We start from the raw sequence: 12,543 nt of genomic DNA, 5'->3' as shown, positions 1-12,543 counted from the left end.
TAGTCCATAGGGACCATTCTAAAATACCGTGGATGTGACATAAGGTTTGAACTTTGGTGTCAGTAGCCCTTTAAGATTGTCCCCTTAGTCACCCTAAACATTCCATAAAACAGTCTATAAACAGATGTGTCAAGTCAGACATGAATCTTGTGTGTAAAATATTAGTGTAACCTGGTTCGTTATGTTTTAAACATGACTGTCCCAGAGTTTACCTTCTCTTCAGTTACTGTACAAAAAGTACAAAATCCATTTAATTGTTGTACAGATATGTTGTATATGTTTTATTTTTATAATTTATATATAATAATGAAACAAATGCACATTTTTTGGAATACCTATATTGTGTCTTTGTGGATGTATGTGGATGACTGTGCAGTAAGTATGTGTGAGAATGCTTATATAAAAAAAAGTGCTACCTCTGATTACCTGCGGGTGCATGTGCTTCTGTGCGTCACTCACAAAGGCATGGCTGCACACGCATGAGATCTATATGCCGTTCATGTTGCTGTATGAAAATATACGTATTAGGGTAGAATACACCATCTTTTGCTAAATCTCTTCTAAATGTCCCCATCGTTTCCCATCGTTACGTCTTTTTAAAACGCAACAGACTACTCAGGCTACATGATGCCTGCGGGAGAATTACTAAATCAGGAGAATTACATTCATACTTTATACAACTTAATAATAAAGTGTACGACTCTACTATTTAAAAACAATCATCATTCATCCTCACATTTCTGCATGACAGATTCACATTATGCTCATACACAGACCTAGGTCAAGTTTCATCCAGTTCGATTGGTCGGCATGGTCAAAGTTGCAGCTGCAGAGGTATCCAAATTTAATTCAGCGCTGAATATTGCAGTGGATTTTTCACAGGCCCGGGAAGCTGATGTAAGGGGGACGCCACAGAGCCACGAAGGAACTCAGGCCGGCACCTCATGAAAGCGCACGCCGGAGTTAGAAATTCTCTCACAGCACCTTGCAGCCCATGACTATATGCATGATGACTCTTCAGACGCGCTTGTGATCTTCCTCGTGGAGGAGGACACAGAACGGCCTCCAGAGTCCCACTACGCTCTGCTGCTTCCCAGGTCAAAGGCCCTCTCTGCTCGGCTCAGTGTGCCAAGATAGTGGTACCATACCATCCATCCACAACAACCAGGGACCTATATACAACTCTATAATAGCGTAATAGCATATTTTCTATGTTATAAAGAAAACTCTAATTAGTCTTTGACAGCCATTTTGGCTTGATTAACTCACAACTCCACACACACACACACACACAATCACTCTGATGTGTCTCTTTTACACAAACACACCTATACTTCGAGAAGACAACTGAAGAGAAGTTTGAAGAAGAGAAATTCTGACTAAAATGCTGTGTTCCCTCCTGTATGCCAATCGACACATTCAATAGCACCACCAAACACACAGTGGCCCGGGCCCCGGCCCCTGTTGGACTATTTGGCACGATCCAGTCACCTCCTCTACAATTCCATCTCTAACACAGGAGGCCTTTCATTTAATTTAACCTCGCAAGGCAGCATAGCCCTTACTAAACAGTCTCTGGCACAGGCTTAAATTCAAAGTCCCCAACCGGAAGCACAATCAATGGAACAGACTTCAGACCACTGGCCCCAGGACTGAAGACAGGGTAGAGTGTTTTTCCAGCGAAGCAATACTGACTGAACGAATATAAATGAGCGATGTAATCATCCCCCACGTCGTAGAAATTGACAATGCCCTCGTCGTAGTCCACGAACACTCCGACCCTCTGGATGTCTTCCCTTAGCTGAACGACAGCGGCGCGGGACTCGGTAGAATAGCAAATTCCGTCGCGCAGCTCAAGGGCTAGGTACAGGTCACACGCGCAGTCCTTCAGCGGGCCGTTCCGGTTGGCGTGCTCCCAGACCAGACCCACGGTCCAGTCGCGCTTCCCGCGCACCTGCACCTCGTAATAGTGCGCGCCAGAGGTGAAGCCCTCTTGGGCCAGGACGCAGAGGTCCGTGGCGAACCGCTCCGTGCTGGGAGCTACACTTTGCGGCGTGTCTCCGTGGGTAACCTGCTTCCCGTCAACGGACAGGACGAGCTGTGGATGGGCGGTGGTGGGATCCAGGGTCACATTCACTGAGGAGGTAAAGGAGAACATAAGCCAGATGCCACTGTGCTCATATGTTAGTGAAAATCTTCGGAGCTCATGCAGTAGGCCGCAACACACTGACACTCAAAATAACTTATTGAGTTTGGCTTTCCTAGCCTAAGTCCCTAGGCTGGGTGAACCCTGCCTGAACTTCCGGGGAATTTGAATTTCGCCCGGCAGCTCAGGCTGGAAACCAGCAGATCTATTTTTGCTGTTTACTGCCAGAACCTTTGGCTCCAATCAGAAACGGGCATACTCTAGTCCTGGCACGCTATTGGCCGGTGACAAAAAGGAAACTTAAGCGACGCTAAGTGCAGTAGAAACAAAGCGCAGCCTCGCCAGACTAATGTTCAATCTTAAACGATTGAGTTTAGTATGGTGAAAACCAGACTACTATTACTAAGTCCCAGTACCAGGACCCAACTTTAAATATCTAGTAAAGTACTGTAGAAACAATGAGTCTTCTTTACGTTAACATCCTGTAGTATTTCAATATAAAGTGACCACTGCAAATGTTAGAATGTGAAGGAGAATATACGCACCTCCATACTTCCTCATCTCTTCAACCTCTGTAAATAAAACAAAACTAATAATGAATACAGTCAGATCATCACAGGAAATGAAATGATTATCTTGCACATAGAGTTGCTTGATTCAGTGCAGGGGCGATGGGGGGGGGCTCAGACCCCAGGAAGGATTTGACATCTGCTCTTGACGAGGAATTATGAGGCTACCGAATTTAATCCACTTTTTACGTTTCTTAGAAAAGGCTAAGATCAGTGTTTTGGCCTATTAAGGGATAAAAGACAATCCATGCCCTCTAAATGGGATTGAATATGCCTTGAGACATGAACCTCCTTCCTCTCTCCCTCCTCCATCATGGACAGTGCAGTGATTCTGTATCTGTATCTGTATTCTGTAAAACATTGGTTTTTAACGTAAACGGCATATGGCAAATATGACAATGGGTGGTAAAAAACGTTAAACAAAGTAAAACAGGATATTCAAAACAAATTGTCCTTCGTAAAAAAAGTATTATATATATATATATATATATATATATATATATATATATACAACGTATAATGAATGTACTTTCTTTTTATAAGTAAAAGTGCCCTTTTCTCACCTGCTTCTTCTGGGTCTTGTACCCAGAGTGTGTCCTCTCTCTCCCCATCCTGCTCTTGCCCTCTCTCCATCCTCCTCTCTACCTCTTTACCTACTGCACATACACATATTTTTGAAAGGAAGTAGTCATAAACCTTTATAGGCTATAATAATAAAATGAACATAAATATTTAAAGACAGATCACTAAGTCATTCATGAAATGACTCTAAATATAATGTACTTTCTTTTTAAAGGTTATTAAGTGAGGCGGTTAACAATAAGTGCCCTTCTCTCACCTGCTTCTTCTGGGTCTTGTACCCAGAGTGTCTCCTCTCTCTCTTCATCCTGCCCTTGCCCTTTCTTCATCCTCCTCTCTCCCTCTTTGCATACATACAAAGATTCTGTAAGGACGTTATAAACTCTTTTAAATAATACATAAAGCAAACAAGCCCAGTGGGCCTGTGAGACTAGTCTATAGCTTAATTTGTATCACATTAACTTACTTGCTTTGAAAGGCATGTAACAAATAAAATGTAAAGTTATTATTATTATCTTATATGTTAAGGTCCTAAAATGAAGCATGATCTGGTCATTAGTGTTACAACACACTGCTGCCAATTGTCGATTTCACATGGTTCTACAGCTGCACCGCAGGTTACCAGCCAGCCTCTAGGAAACACCTTTGGTGCGCTCAGGCTGCCTTTTTTGTTTCGTGAAACAGGAGGTGCCCACCCAACCTAGCCTGGATACCAGACTCTCTGGGCCTCTCTCATTTGTCTTTTTTATCTACCCCCCCTTCCTTCCTCGTTCCCACTGATCTAGCTAAAGAATGATGGGGCAGCAACAATGGATAGTCAATCCAGTGTTCTTTATAGATCAGTGGGAACGAGCCTGCAGGACTGAGCATTGAGGAGAGATGTTGAGAAGGGGCCTCTGACTCCACAGAGCGTCTGGCCTAGATCAGTTGGCAAACGTTTATTTCCTGGTTGGTGGACGCTTGTCTGAAGTTTGAAATCATTGAAGTTAAATCACTAACCACGGGGGATACAACAATAACGTTAGGCTTGCAACTTAAATGTAATCACTCTCAGGAACGCCTTCTGTTCGCGGGATGATCAGGCGTCCTGAGTCCGGAGGGGACAGGGGTGGATCAAGCTATTCCAGACGGAGTACTGTAGGGAAAAGACATTAAGCGGACGTACAGTAGACAGGCTGAGCCAGGCTAGTGTCCACCCACCAATCAGAAGATAAAAAAAGGAGTTTGAGTTTGAGCCCCTCCCCCCAATTTCTCTTTGTAGTTCTCACTCACCAGAACGCATCCTTGTCATTTCAAGTTCTGAAAAAATCAAACTGATACATTACTACAACAACCTTACATATTTATCAAACAATGTATTCTTCTGGTTTTACTACAACACAGTATGTGGATCATGAATACAACATCCTGGATCCTGTGGTATTTCATTCATAAAGAAATCTACTGATAATGTCTAATCAAAATCACAAGAGAAATAAACACACCTTTCTGTAGTCTTAACTCCTCTGATTCTGAGAGAAGAAAAACATGTCTTCATATTAGGCTGTGTCAGTTGGATTCCATCACAAACCTTTCATGTTTAATAATGTATAGTATATTTGCAGCAATGCTTTCATACCAGAAACTTTGATGTAGCTTGTACTGTGTGTACAGGTTCATTCAAATAAAACAACCTTTATGTTTGACATGCTGAGAAATTGTTGAAACCATTGCATTGCAGCATGCATCCTCAAAAAAGTGTGTTAAAATAGTCAAAGATCACACACTGTTTAAATGCACACCATATTCTCTGATGGTTTCTTGAAATTGAATAGTGGCCTAATGTTGTGACTAAAGAATTTGAAAAAAATAAAACAAAAGTTACCCTTCAGTCTGCGTTTGACACGAAACAGCCATAGTGACAATCCGACAGCCAAGGCAGCGCCCAACAAAACACAGAGAACGGCCTTCCCAGAGTGAGCACGGTCAGTCAATCTCCCTGAAAGCCACAAATACCAGTTGCAATTGTTTACAGTATGTGGACAGGTTGATGTAGAAGAGTGAGACAACACCGAATGAAATGATGATAACAAATCTGAAAACAGAATGTCTAGGGAATGCGGGATCTGAGTGAGGATGTAAAGAGTGAATGGAATGCTGCCATACAGTGAAATGGAGTGAGAGAGGAGAATGTTTAGTTGTGTAGTGATGGGGAGTGTATGAGAGAGTGAGCATGTGCATGAATGAATGTAGTGAGTGGGGCGGGGGGGGGGGGGCACTTAAAGAGTGTTGGGGGCAAGTTGCTCTTGCTTTTAAAGCCTGCTTGACAATTAAGCACTCCGGTCATCTCATGCTAGCCAACGCCCATGGGCACACTGACCGTGAGAGACGCTAAGGTTCGTCATCACACAGGCTATTGTTATAAAGGTATAGAGACCAAGAGAACGCAACTGCCATTTCAGACAAAACTCAAGTGCGCCCTCTAGTGTATTTGCCTGAAGCTGCACTACCTTACCTTTACAATCAAATCTCAGGACCTTTCTGTTTCATGATGAACAATTCTCCATCTCCACCACTCTAACCACCAACAACCATTGCTGTTTGTTTAGTTTGTTTGTTTTGCTTTTTGTAAAGCTACCTTGAGTTGACTTAATACTATTGTTATTATTGTTGTTCTTGTTGTTCTTGTTTTTCTTGTTGTTGTTGTTACTACTTGCTATATAGAGAGGAAGTAAGCCATATTCCCCTAGGCCTATATGATGTCTGTAAAAAATGTATAATACCAGAACAGTCAGTAATTTCCTACCGTTAACTCTGATCTTAAAAGAGATTTCCTCATGCCAGTGTCCATCTTGAATAGAGCATGTGTAGTCTCCTTCGTCTGAGACCTTAACGTTGGTCAGTTTTAGTGAAATATTTCCACTGCTGAGTTCCTCCTTGAATAGAGCGGTCCTCCCTCTGTAATCAGCTTGTTGTTGGTCATCTCTGTCGCTGCCGTTTGTGTAGTGATGCACCACTAGTGCACGCGTGTGGTTTAACATCCAGGTCACCGTCATGTTCTCAGCACTGATGTTGGTTGAAAGGTAGCAGGGCAGAAGCACGTCTTCACCTTCAAACGCCATTATGGGATGGACTGGACCCAACACCTGAGGCCTTGCTATATATATAACATTTTTTTGACAATACCAAAAAAAAGTTAACAATATGTTTCAGATATTTACTCAAGCATGAATATCTTCTTGAAACATGGCTAGAGAGACTCAACCTTATAAGGGCAAAATAAATCAACTGTAGTTACATCATAAAATGTACTTAATGTTTCTAAGAAAAATGTAGATAGTCATTGCAGCTCTTTGTTATATACTGTACAGAAAACATTGTTGTGTAGGCCCCAGGTTATTTAACCTTTGACTTCTGCCAAACAGCGACTTCTTGTTTTGTTGCCTACTTTTGATTTTGCGGCCATTTCAGACAAGACACAAATGCGCCCTCCAGTGTATTTGCCTGAAGCTGCACTATACCTTACCCTTTTCCTTCCCTTTGTTTACAGTAAATCAAACTCAGGACATTTCTGTTTCATGAACATTTCTCCTTCTCCACCACTGCAAAATCTAACCACCATTTCTTCATCTTCTTGTCTGAGTGATGTTTGTTGAGTTTGTTTAGCTTTTTTTTAAAGCTACCTTGAGTTTGACTAAATGCTATTATTATATTATTATTATTATTAGTAGTAGTAGTATCATCATACATCATTGTTGTTATTGTTGTTGTTTTTGTTGCTATTGCTGTTGTTCTTGTTACTTGCTATATAGTGAGGAGATAAGCCATATTCCCTTACATAATATTTGTAAAATATATGCAATACCAGAACAGTAATTTCTTACCGTTGACTTTGATCTTAAAAGAGATTTTCTCATGCCAGTGTCCATCATGAATAGAGCATGTGTAGTTTGCTTCGTCTGAGACCTTAACGTTGGTCAGTTTTAGTGAAATATTTCCACTGCTGAGTTCCTCCTTGAATAGAGCGGTCCTCCCTCTGTAATCAGCTTGTTGTTGGTCATCTCTGTCGCTGCCGTTTGTGTAGTGATGCACCACCAGTGCACGCGTGTGGTTTAACATCCAGGTCACCGTCATGTTCTCAGCACTGATGTTGGGTGAAAGGTAGCAGGGCAGAAGCACGTCTTCACCTACGAACGCCATGACGGGATGGACTGGACCCAACACCTGAGGCCTTGCTGTAAGTGTTGAAAATACAACAAATAATATTTGAGAATATTTTTAAGATATTCACTTCAGTAGTAATGTCTTCTTGAAACATGGATATGATAGACTCAACAACATTATAGAAGAGCAAGAGAAATGCAGATGTAGCTACAGTACATCGTAAAATTCACCAAATGTTTCTCCGAAAAATGTATGGTTATTGTAGGCTAGCTCTTTGTCACAGCAAACAGTGTCGTTTAGGTCCCAGGTCATTTAACCTTTGGCTTCTGCCCACCAGTGGCCTACTTCTTGTTATGTTTGATTTGCTGCCGTTGTTCAGTGACTGCATGATCCCCATCATTCTGTGCAGGTATGGCAGGTATAGCAGTACTGATATTCTGTGGTCTTTGTTCTTAAACCAACTGACTTGAGCTACTTCATAACAAGCAGTAATTAATATGGGGCCCCTGTACTCGTATAAGCCAGCTATGTCATCAGCTCTTCTTTATATGCTGCTACAGTCTTGTGGAACAATGTCTTCTTACCTCTAGCTTTGATCTGCACAGACATGTTCTTCACCCAGTTTTCGTTTTGAATAGAGCATGTGTAGTTTGCTTCGTCTGAGACCTTGACGTTGGTCAGTTTTAGTGAAATATTTCCACTGCTGAGTTCCTCCTTGAATAGAGCGGTCCTCCCTCTGTAATCAGCGTGCTGTTGGTCATCTCTGTCACTGCCGTTTGTGTAGTGATGCACCACCAGTGCACGCGTGTGGTTTAACATCCAGGTCACCGTCATTTTCTCAGCACTGATGTTGGGTGAAAGGTAACAGGGCAGAAGCACGTCTTCACCCACGAACGCCATGACGGGATGGGCTGGACCCAACACCTGAAGGCTTGCTAAACAGAAAAACGACATGTTATTTTAAAATTATACAGGACATTTAAAGTGAATGTTAAAACCTACTCACTTGAAGCCTGCACAGACATCCTGTAAACACACACACACACACACACACACACACACACACACACACTTTGAAAATACAGATGGGAATGTTTTAATGATGAAACATTTACCAGTTGAGGTGGCCATCCAGCAGAATAAAGGCAGAATAATCACAAAGATATCCTCCATAACTAAAAGGAAATGAGGAAATTTCAATTTAAATATTGATGACAATGAAAACAAATTAAGCACTTTTATATATTCTCTGTAAATGGCAAGTTATCCAAAACGACTTACAGAGGAACAACAACCATGCTTCAGTAAAGACCTTGGTGTCTGACCAAGTAGGCCTACAAAAAGATCAGGGTAAAGGAACACAACACCGTTTTTTTTGTTTGTTTTTTTTTTGGGGGGGGGGGGCATGTTTGTCTCCGTACTTTGTTTGCAGAGATATCACGCAACACACTGTACCCTATCAGGGTTGGCAACTCTCACGCAGCATCAATCTCACGCTTTCATGCACATGCAAGAACTGTCACACCAAATCCATTCCTCTTTATTTTCAATCCATGAATTTTCTGCTGATGACTAGACCACAGCATATTGTTTCTAAATGGCAGGAGACGAATTTGAGGCATAACGTTCTCAGTGCAGTTTTCTCTTTGTTGATTCGCTGACTACCGGACCACAGAACAAGCTGCACAAAGTGCAGCCCTGTATTCTTTTCTGTTGAACTACTCGCAATGTAGTATTCTCATCACATGAGAAGGATCTTTTCCTTTGAACTGTGCTAGCCGCCATGATAAACGTTTCGCAAGATAATTTAGCGTAACCTAGTAAGAATTTTCAAGAAAAAATATATCTGTAAATATTAAAGCCAGAGGATATAATATACAGTACAGTCCATGGCTAAGAGTTGGTCAGTGTAGCCATAGTGATTTATTTTCGCAAAATACTAAGCATGCATGATTTCATAACAGGACACTTTTTAAAAAAAGAATTCCATCCCTGACACATGCGTACACACACACACACACACACACACACACACACACACACACACACAACCACCCATAATCGTAATAATTTAAAACAATCTTATTATGACCGTCTCAATGGGCCATGTCAATCCATCCCATAACTATTAATTTGATACAGCCACCTAGTTAAAAATGAAAAAGCAATCGCAGGTATGCACACAGACACATACACACATACATGCATGCATACACACATAAACATACACACACATGCACACACATACACACCAGGGGTGGAAATTAAAATGTGAAAATGTGACAATCTATCAGCCAATAGCAGATTTCTGGTCAAATTAACCAGCCACTCAATGTTAAAATATGACTTTGTGTCTGAAATCTACCAGCCACTCTCACATTTTACCAGCATTTGGCTGGTGGCTGGTGCTAATTTCCATCCCTGATACACACACAGTAGACATGCACACACGCACACACACACACACACAGGCATGCACACACACACACACACACACACACAAATAAACACAAACACGTACATGCATACATGCACAAACACACTCACACCCACACTGACACTCACACATGCAGGCACGCACGCACACACACACACACACACACACACACACACACATGCACAAACACACTCACACACACACACACACAAATAAACACAAACACGTACATGCATACAAACACACACACCGACACGCACACATGCAGGCACGCACGCACACACACACATATAAACACGTACATGCACACATGCACAAACTCACACCGACACACACACATGCAGGCACGCACGCACACACACACACACACACACACACACACACACACACTCACACACACATAAACACACCCACGCACACACAAACACAAATATGTACTCACACATAAAAACACACAAATGCATGCAGGCAAGCAGGCACAAACACACACACACCCTGTTACCCCCCCCCCCCCCCCCCACACACACACACACACACATATGCACAGAGACATAAAACACACATGCAGACATGCAGACATGAGCGCGCGCACACACACACACACACACACACACACACACACACACACACACAATGACCGCTACACACACACTCACAAGCGAAAACTCACACACAGAGAAGCACAAATACTGTATACACAAAAGCATACATGCACACACTCAATTATATGCATACACTAAAGTTGCAAGAGTAGGAGATGGAGACAATTTGAAAAGCATGATTTATTTTTTTGGCGGTCACACCTGTTTTTTTATTTATTTAGTTAAAGCAACACTAAAGAGTTTTTTGTACCTTAAAATAAATTCTTCCAAAATCATTTCAGTGGTTAATCAACTCGTAACAGGGTGAACGGCATTTCTGTATTCGCTTCACGGCTGTATATCGGCAATAACCACACTATGCAAGTTTACCAGATTGGGTAGCGGATCTGTAGTTTGATGAAATGAGACATAAGAAACTACAAAGTAGGCCTAGTCTCCAAACTCAAGCTGCCCTCGCTATGGGGTGAAAGACTGGTCTTATTACATTGCATGTCAATGCAATGTACTGTTATCGCTGTTCTTCTTAAAATAGTTATTCTTCTTCCGACCAAAATCAACGATCAAACGCTTTAAAACCACTGAACCGTTTAACGTCATTCAAACACTCCTACACAGGTCTTGTAACGGAGATTTGTTAAATGTATTTTTCACATTTGTGAACTTTATACTTTTTGAGATATTTACGATAAAAGAGTTCAAAAATCCCATAGACTTAACGTTGAGACGCTTTGGCGGCAGAAACTGAGACCAAGACCAGAGGGTGTCGAGTCCAAAACAAGACCAAGAGAGGGGAGACAGACTCAAGACCAAGAGAGGGGAGACAGACTCAAGACCAAACTGACTAATGTGGAACATAGACACCATATTGATGCTCGGCTGTATGACTTTAAGAGTACAGTACATACTGTCATTCTTAACATTTCCATACTGTAAATGCTGCCGCTGAATGGGTGAAGTACTGGCATAGAAACTGCATGCCACCTACATGTGCCCAAGAACGGTCTTGGGTGTTATAACACTACCTTGATGGGTTGATGTCTTATCTGTAAAGGCTTTCACTGTGTATTCAACTACAGAATACTGCAGTAGTTGAGATGGGATAACCACAATTAGTCTGTGCAAAAGGTTTGGTGAAGCAAACAAAAACATCTACAAATTAGAAAAGCACTCAGAGAGCGCAAACCGCCGCCAAGCGAATAACCGCCTCCTGGATCAAGACGGTGTTACGGATCATTCCCAAAATTCAAACGTTTCTTCCTAGGGTAATTTCAGACCTTTCCTGAATTTCATCGAAATCCATCTATAACTTTTTGAGTTATCTCGCAAACAAACAAACAAACAAACAAACAGACAAACAAACAAACCCTGATGAAAACATAACCTCCTTGGCAGAGGTAAAAAATCTAAATGTATAAAATATTTTTAAAAAATTGCCAGGATTGAGGACTTGCCTTTAATATTATCCAGCTTTCCAGTACTACACATACAGTACTGTATACAGCCACACAGGAACTAAATTGGCGCCTATATATATATATGCAAAAAGATCAGGTGAAGAACGATGACATTCATTTTATATAATGATATACAGTAATTACATACAACCTAATATGATGTCAGATGAAGTTGAAACAACTTAATTCTCGCAAACCAAACACAATCCTCGCTTGATGAAAATGACCGTCCGTCACTTCCAACATCATAGTGGTTAAAATCTTAAAAATACAACCATCAGAAAAGAGTACACCTGCTACCTGCACATAAAATGCATTTCATTGCATACATTATAATGGGCCAGACATTAACTTTGATTTAGAAAAAAATAGCAGCGTTGGAAGGTTGCTGCTATACAAAAAGACCCCTAAAGTAGGTAAGTAGTAAGTAGGTAGTATTACATTTGGTTTTCATTACACCAAATACTTTATATGACCTTTAAAGCTGTATTTAAAAAGATGCAATATCAGTACCATTCATAATTACTTACCTTCAGCAAATGGTAAGCATTAAGCATGAGATGAAGCCAGGACATGAATTGCCACAAAGTGATGCACAAGTGTTTTGTTCTGC

The 12,543-nt window shown here is 41.4% G+C and overlaps 2 protein-coding genes across 2 annotated transcripts in view; one reads left to right on the top strand and one right to left on the bottom strand.

Annotated features, from left to right (window-relative positions):
- The window catches only part of sema4f (sema domain, immunoglobulin domain (Ig), transmembrane domain (TM) and short cytoplasmic domain, (semaphorin) 4F), a 71,115-nt gene extending 70,779 nt beyond the window's left edge, over positions 1 to 336 (top strand). Inside the window, exon 14 of the mRNA XM_062516368.1 lies at positions 1 to 336. This exon is cut by the window's left edge and continues 2,999 nt beyond it. The gene's annotated coding sequence lies outside the window, so the exon portion shown is untranslated.
- A 135-nt stretch (positions 337 to 471) lies between these two features.
- LOC134059846 (butyrophilin subfamily 3 member A1-like) lies at positions 472 to 12,543 on the bottom strand. The gene is made up of 10 exons (XM_062516369.1): positions 12,461 to 12,543; positions 8,553 to 8,612; positions 8,022 to 8,372; positions 7,158 to 7,508; positions 6,080 to 6,430; positions 5,159 to 5,272; positions 4,779 to 4,805; positions 4,567 to 4,593; positions 2,692 to 2,718; positions 472 to 2,136 (listed from the first exon to the last, which is right to left on the bottom strand). The coding sequence occupies exons 2-10, from the start codon at positions 8,608 to 8,610 to the stop codon at positions 1,565 to 1,567; spliced, it is 1,878 nt and encodes a 625-aa protein (XP_062372353.1). The 5' UTR covers positions 8,611 to 8,612; positions 12,461 to 12,543; the 3' UTR covers positions 472 to 1,564.

This window comes from Sardina pilchardus, chromosome 16 (genome assembly GCF_963854185.1).
Source record: "Sardina pilchardus chromosome 16, fSarPil1.1, whole genome shotgun sequence".
Taxonomy (NCBI): domain Eukaryota; kingdom Metazoa; phylum Chordata; class Actinopteri; order Clupeiformes; family Clupeidae; genus Sardina; species Sardina pilchardus.
Note: the sequence above shows the minus strand (reverse complement) of the source record. Positions and strands in the feature narration are given on the sequence as shown.

Excerpts from the sequence above, each read along its gene's own strand:
- LOC134059846 (XM_062516369.1), bottom strand. The coding sequence starts at position 8,610 with ATGGAGGATATCTTTGTGATTATTCTGCCTTTATTCTGCTGGATGGCC. Across the intron at positions 8,373-8,552 it reads CTGGATGGCCACCTCAACTG|CAAGCCTTCAGGTGTTGGGT; the intron begins GTAAATGTTTCA and ends TTTTCTGTTTAG. Across the intron at positions 5,273-6,079 it reads TTTTAAGATCAGAGTTAACG|GGAGATTGACTGACCGTGCT; the intron begins GTAGGAAATTAC and ends TGTGGCTTTCAG.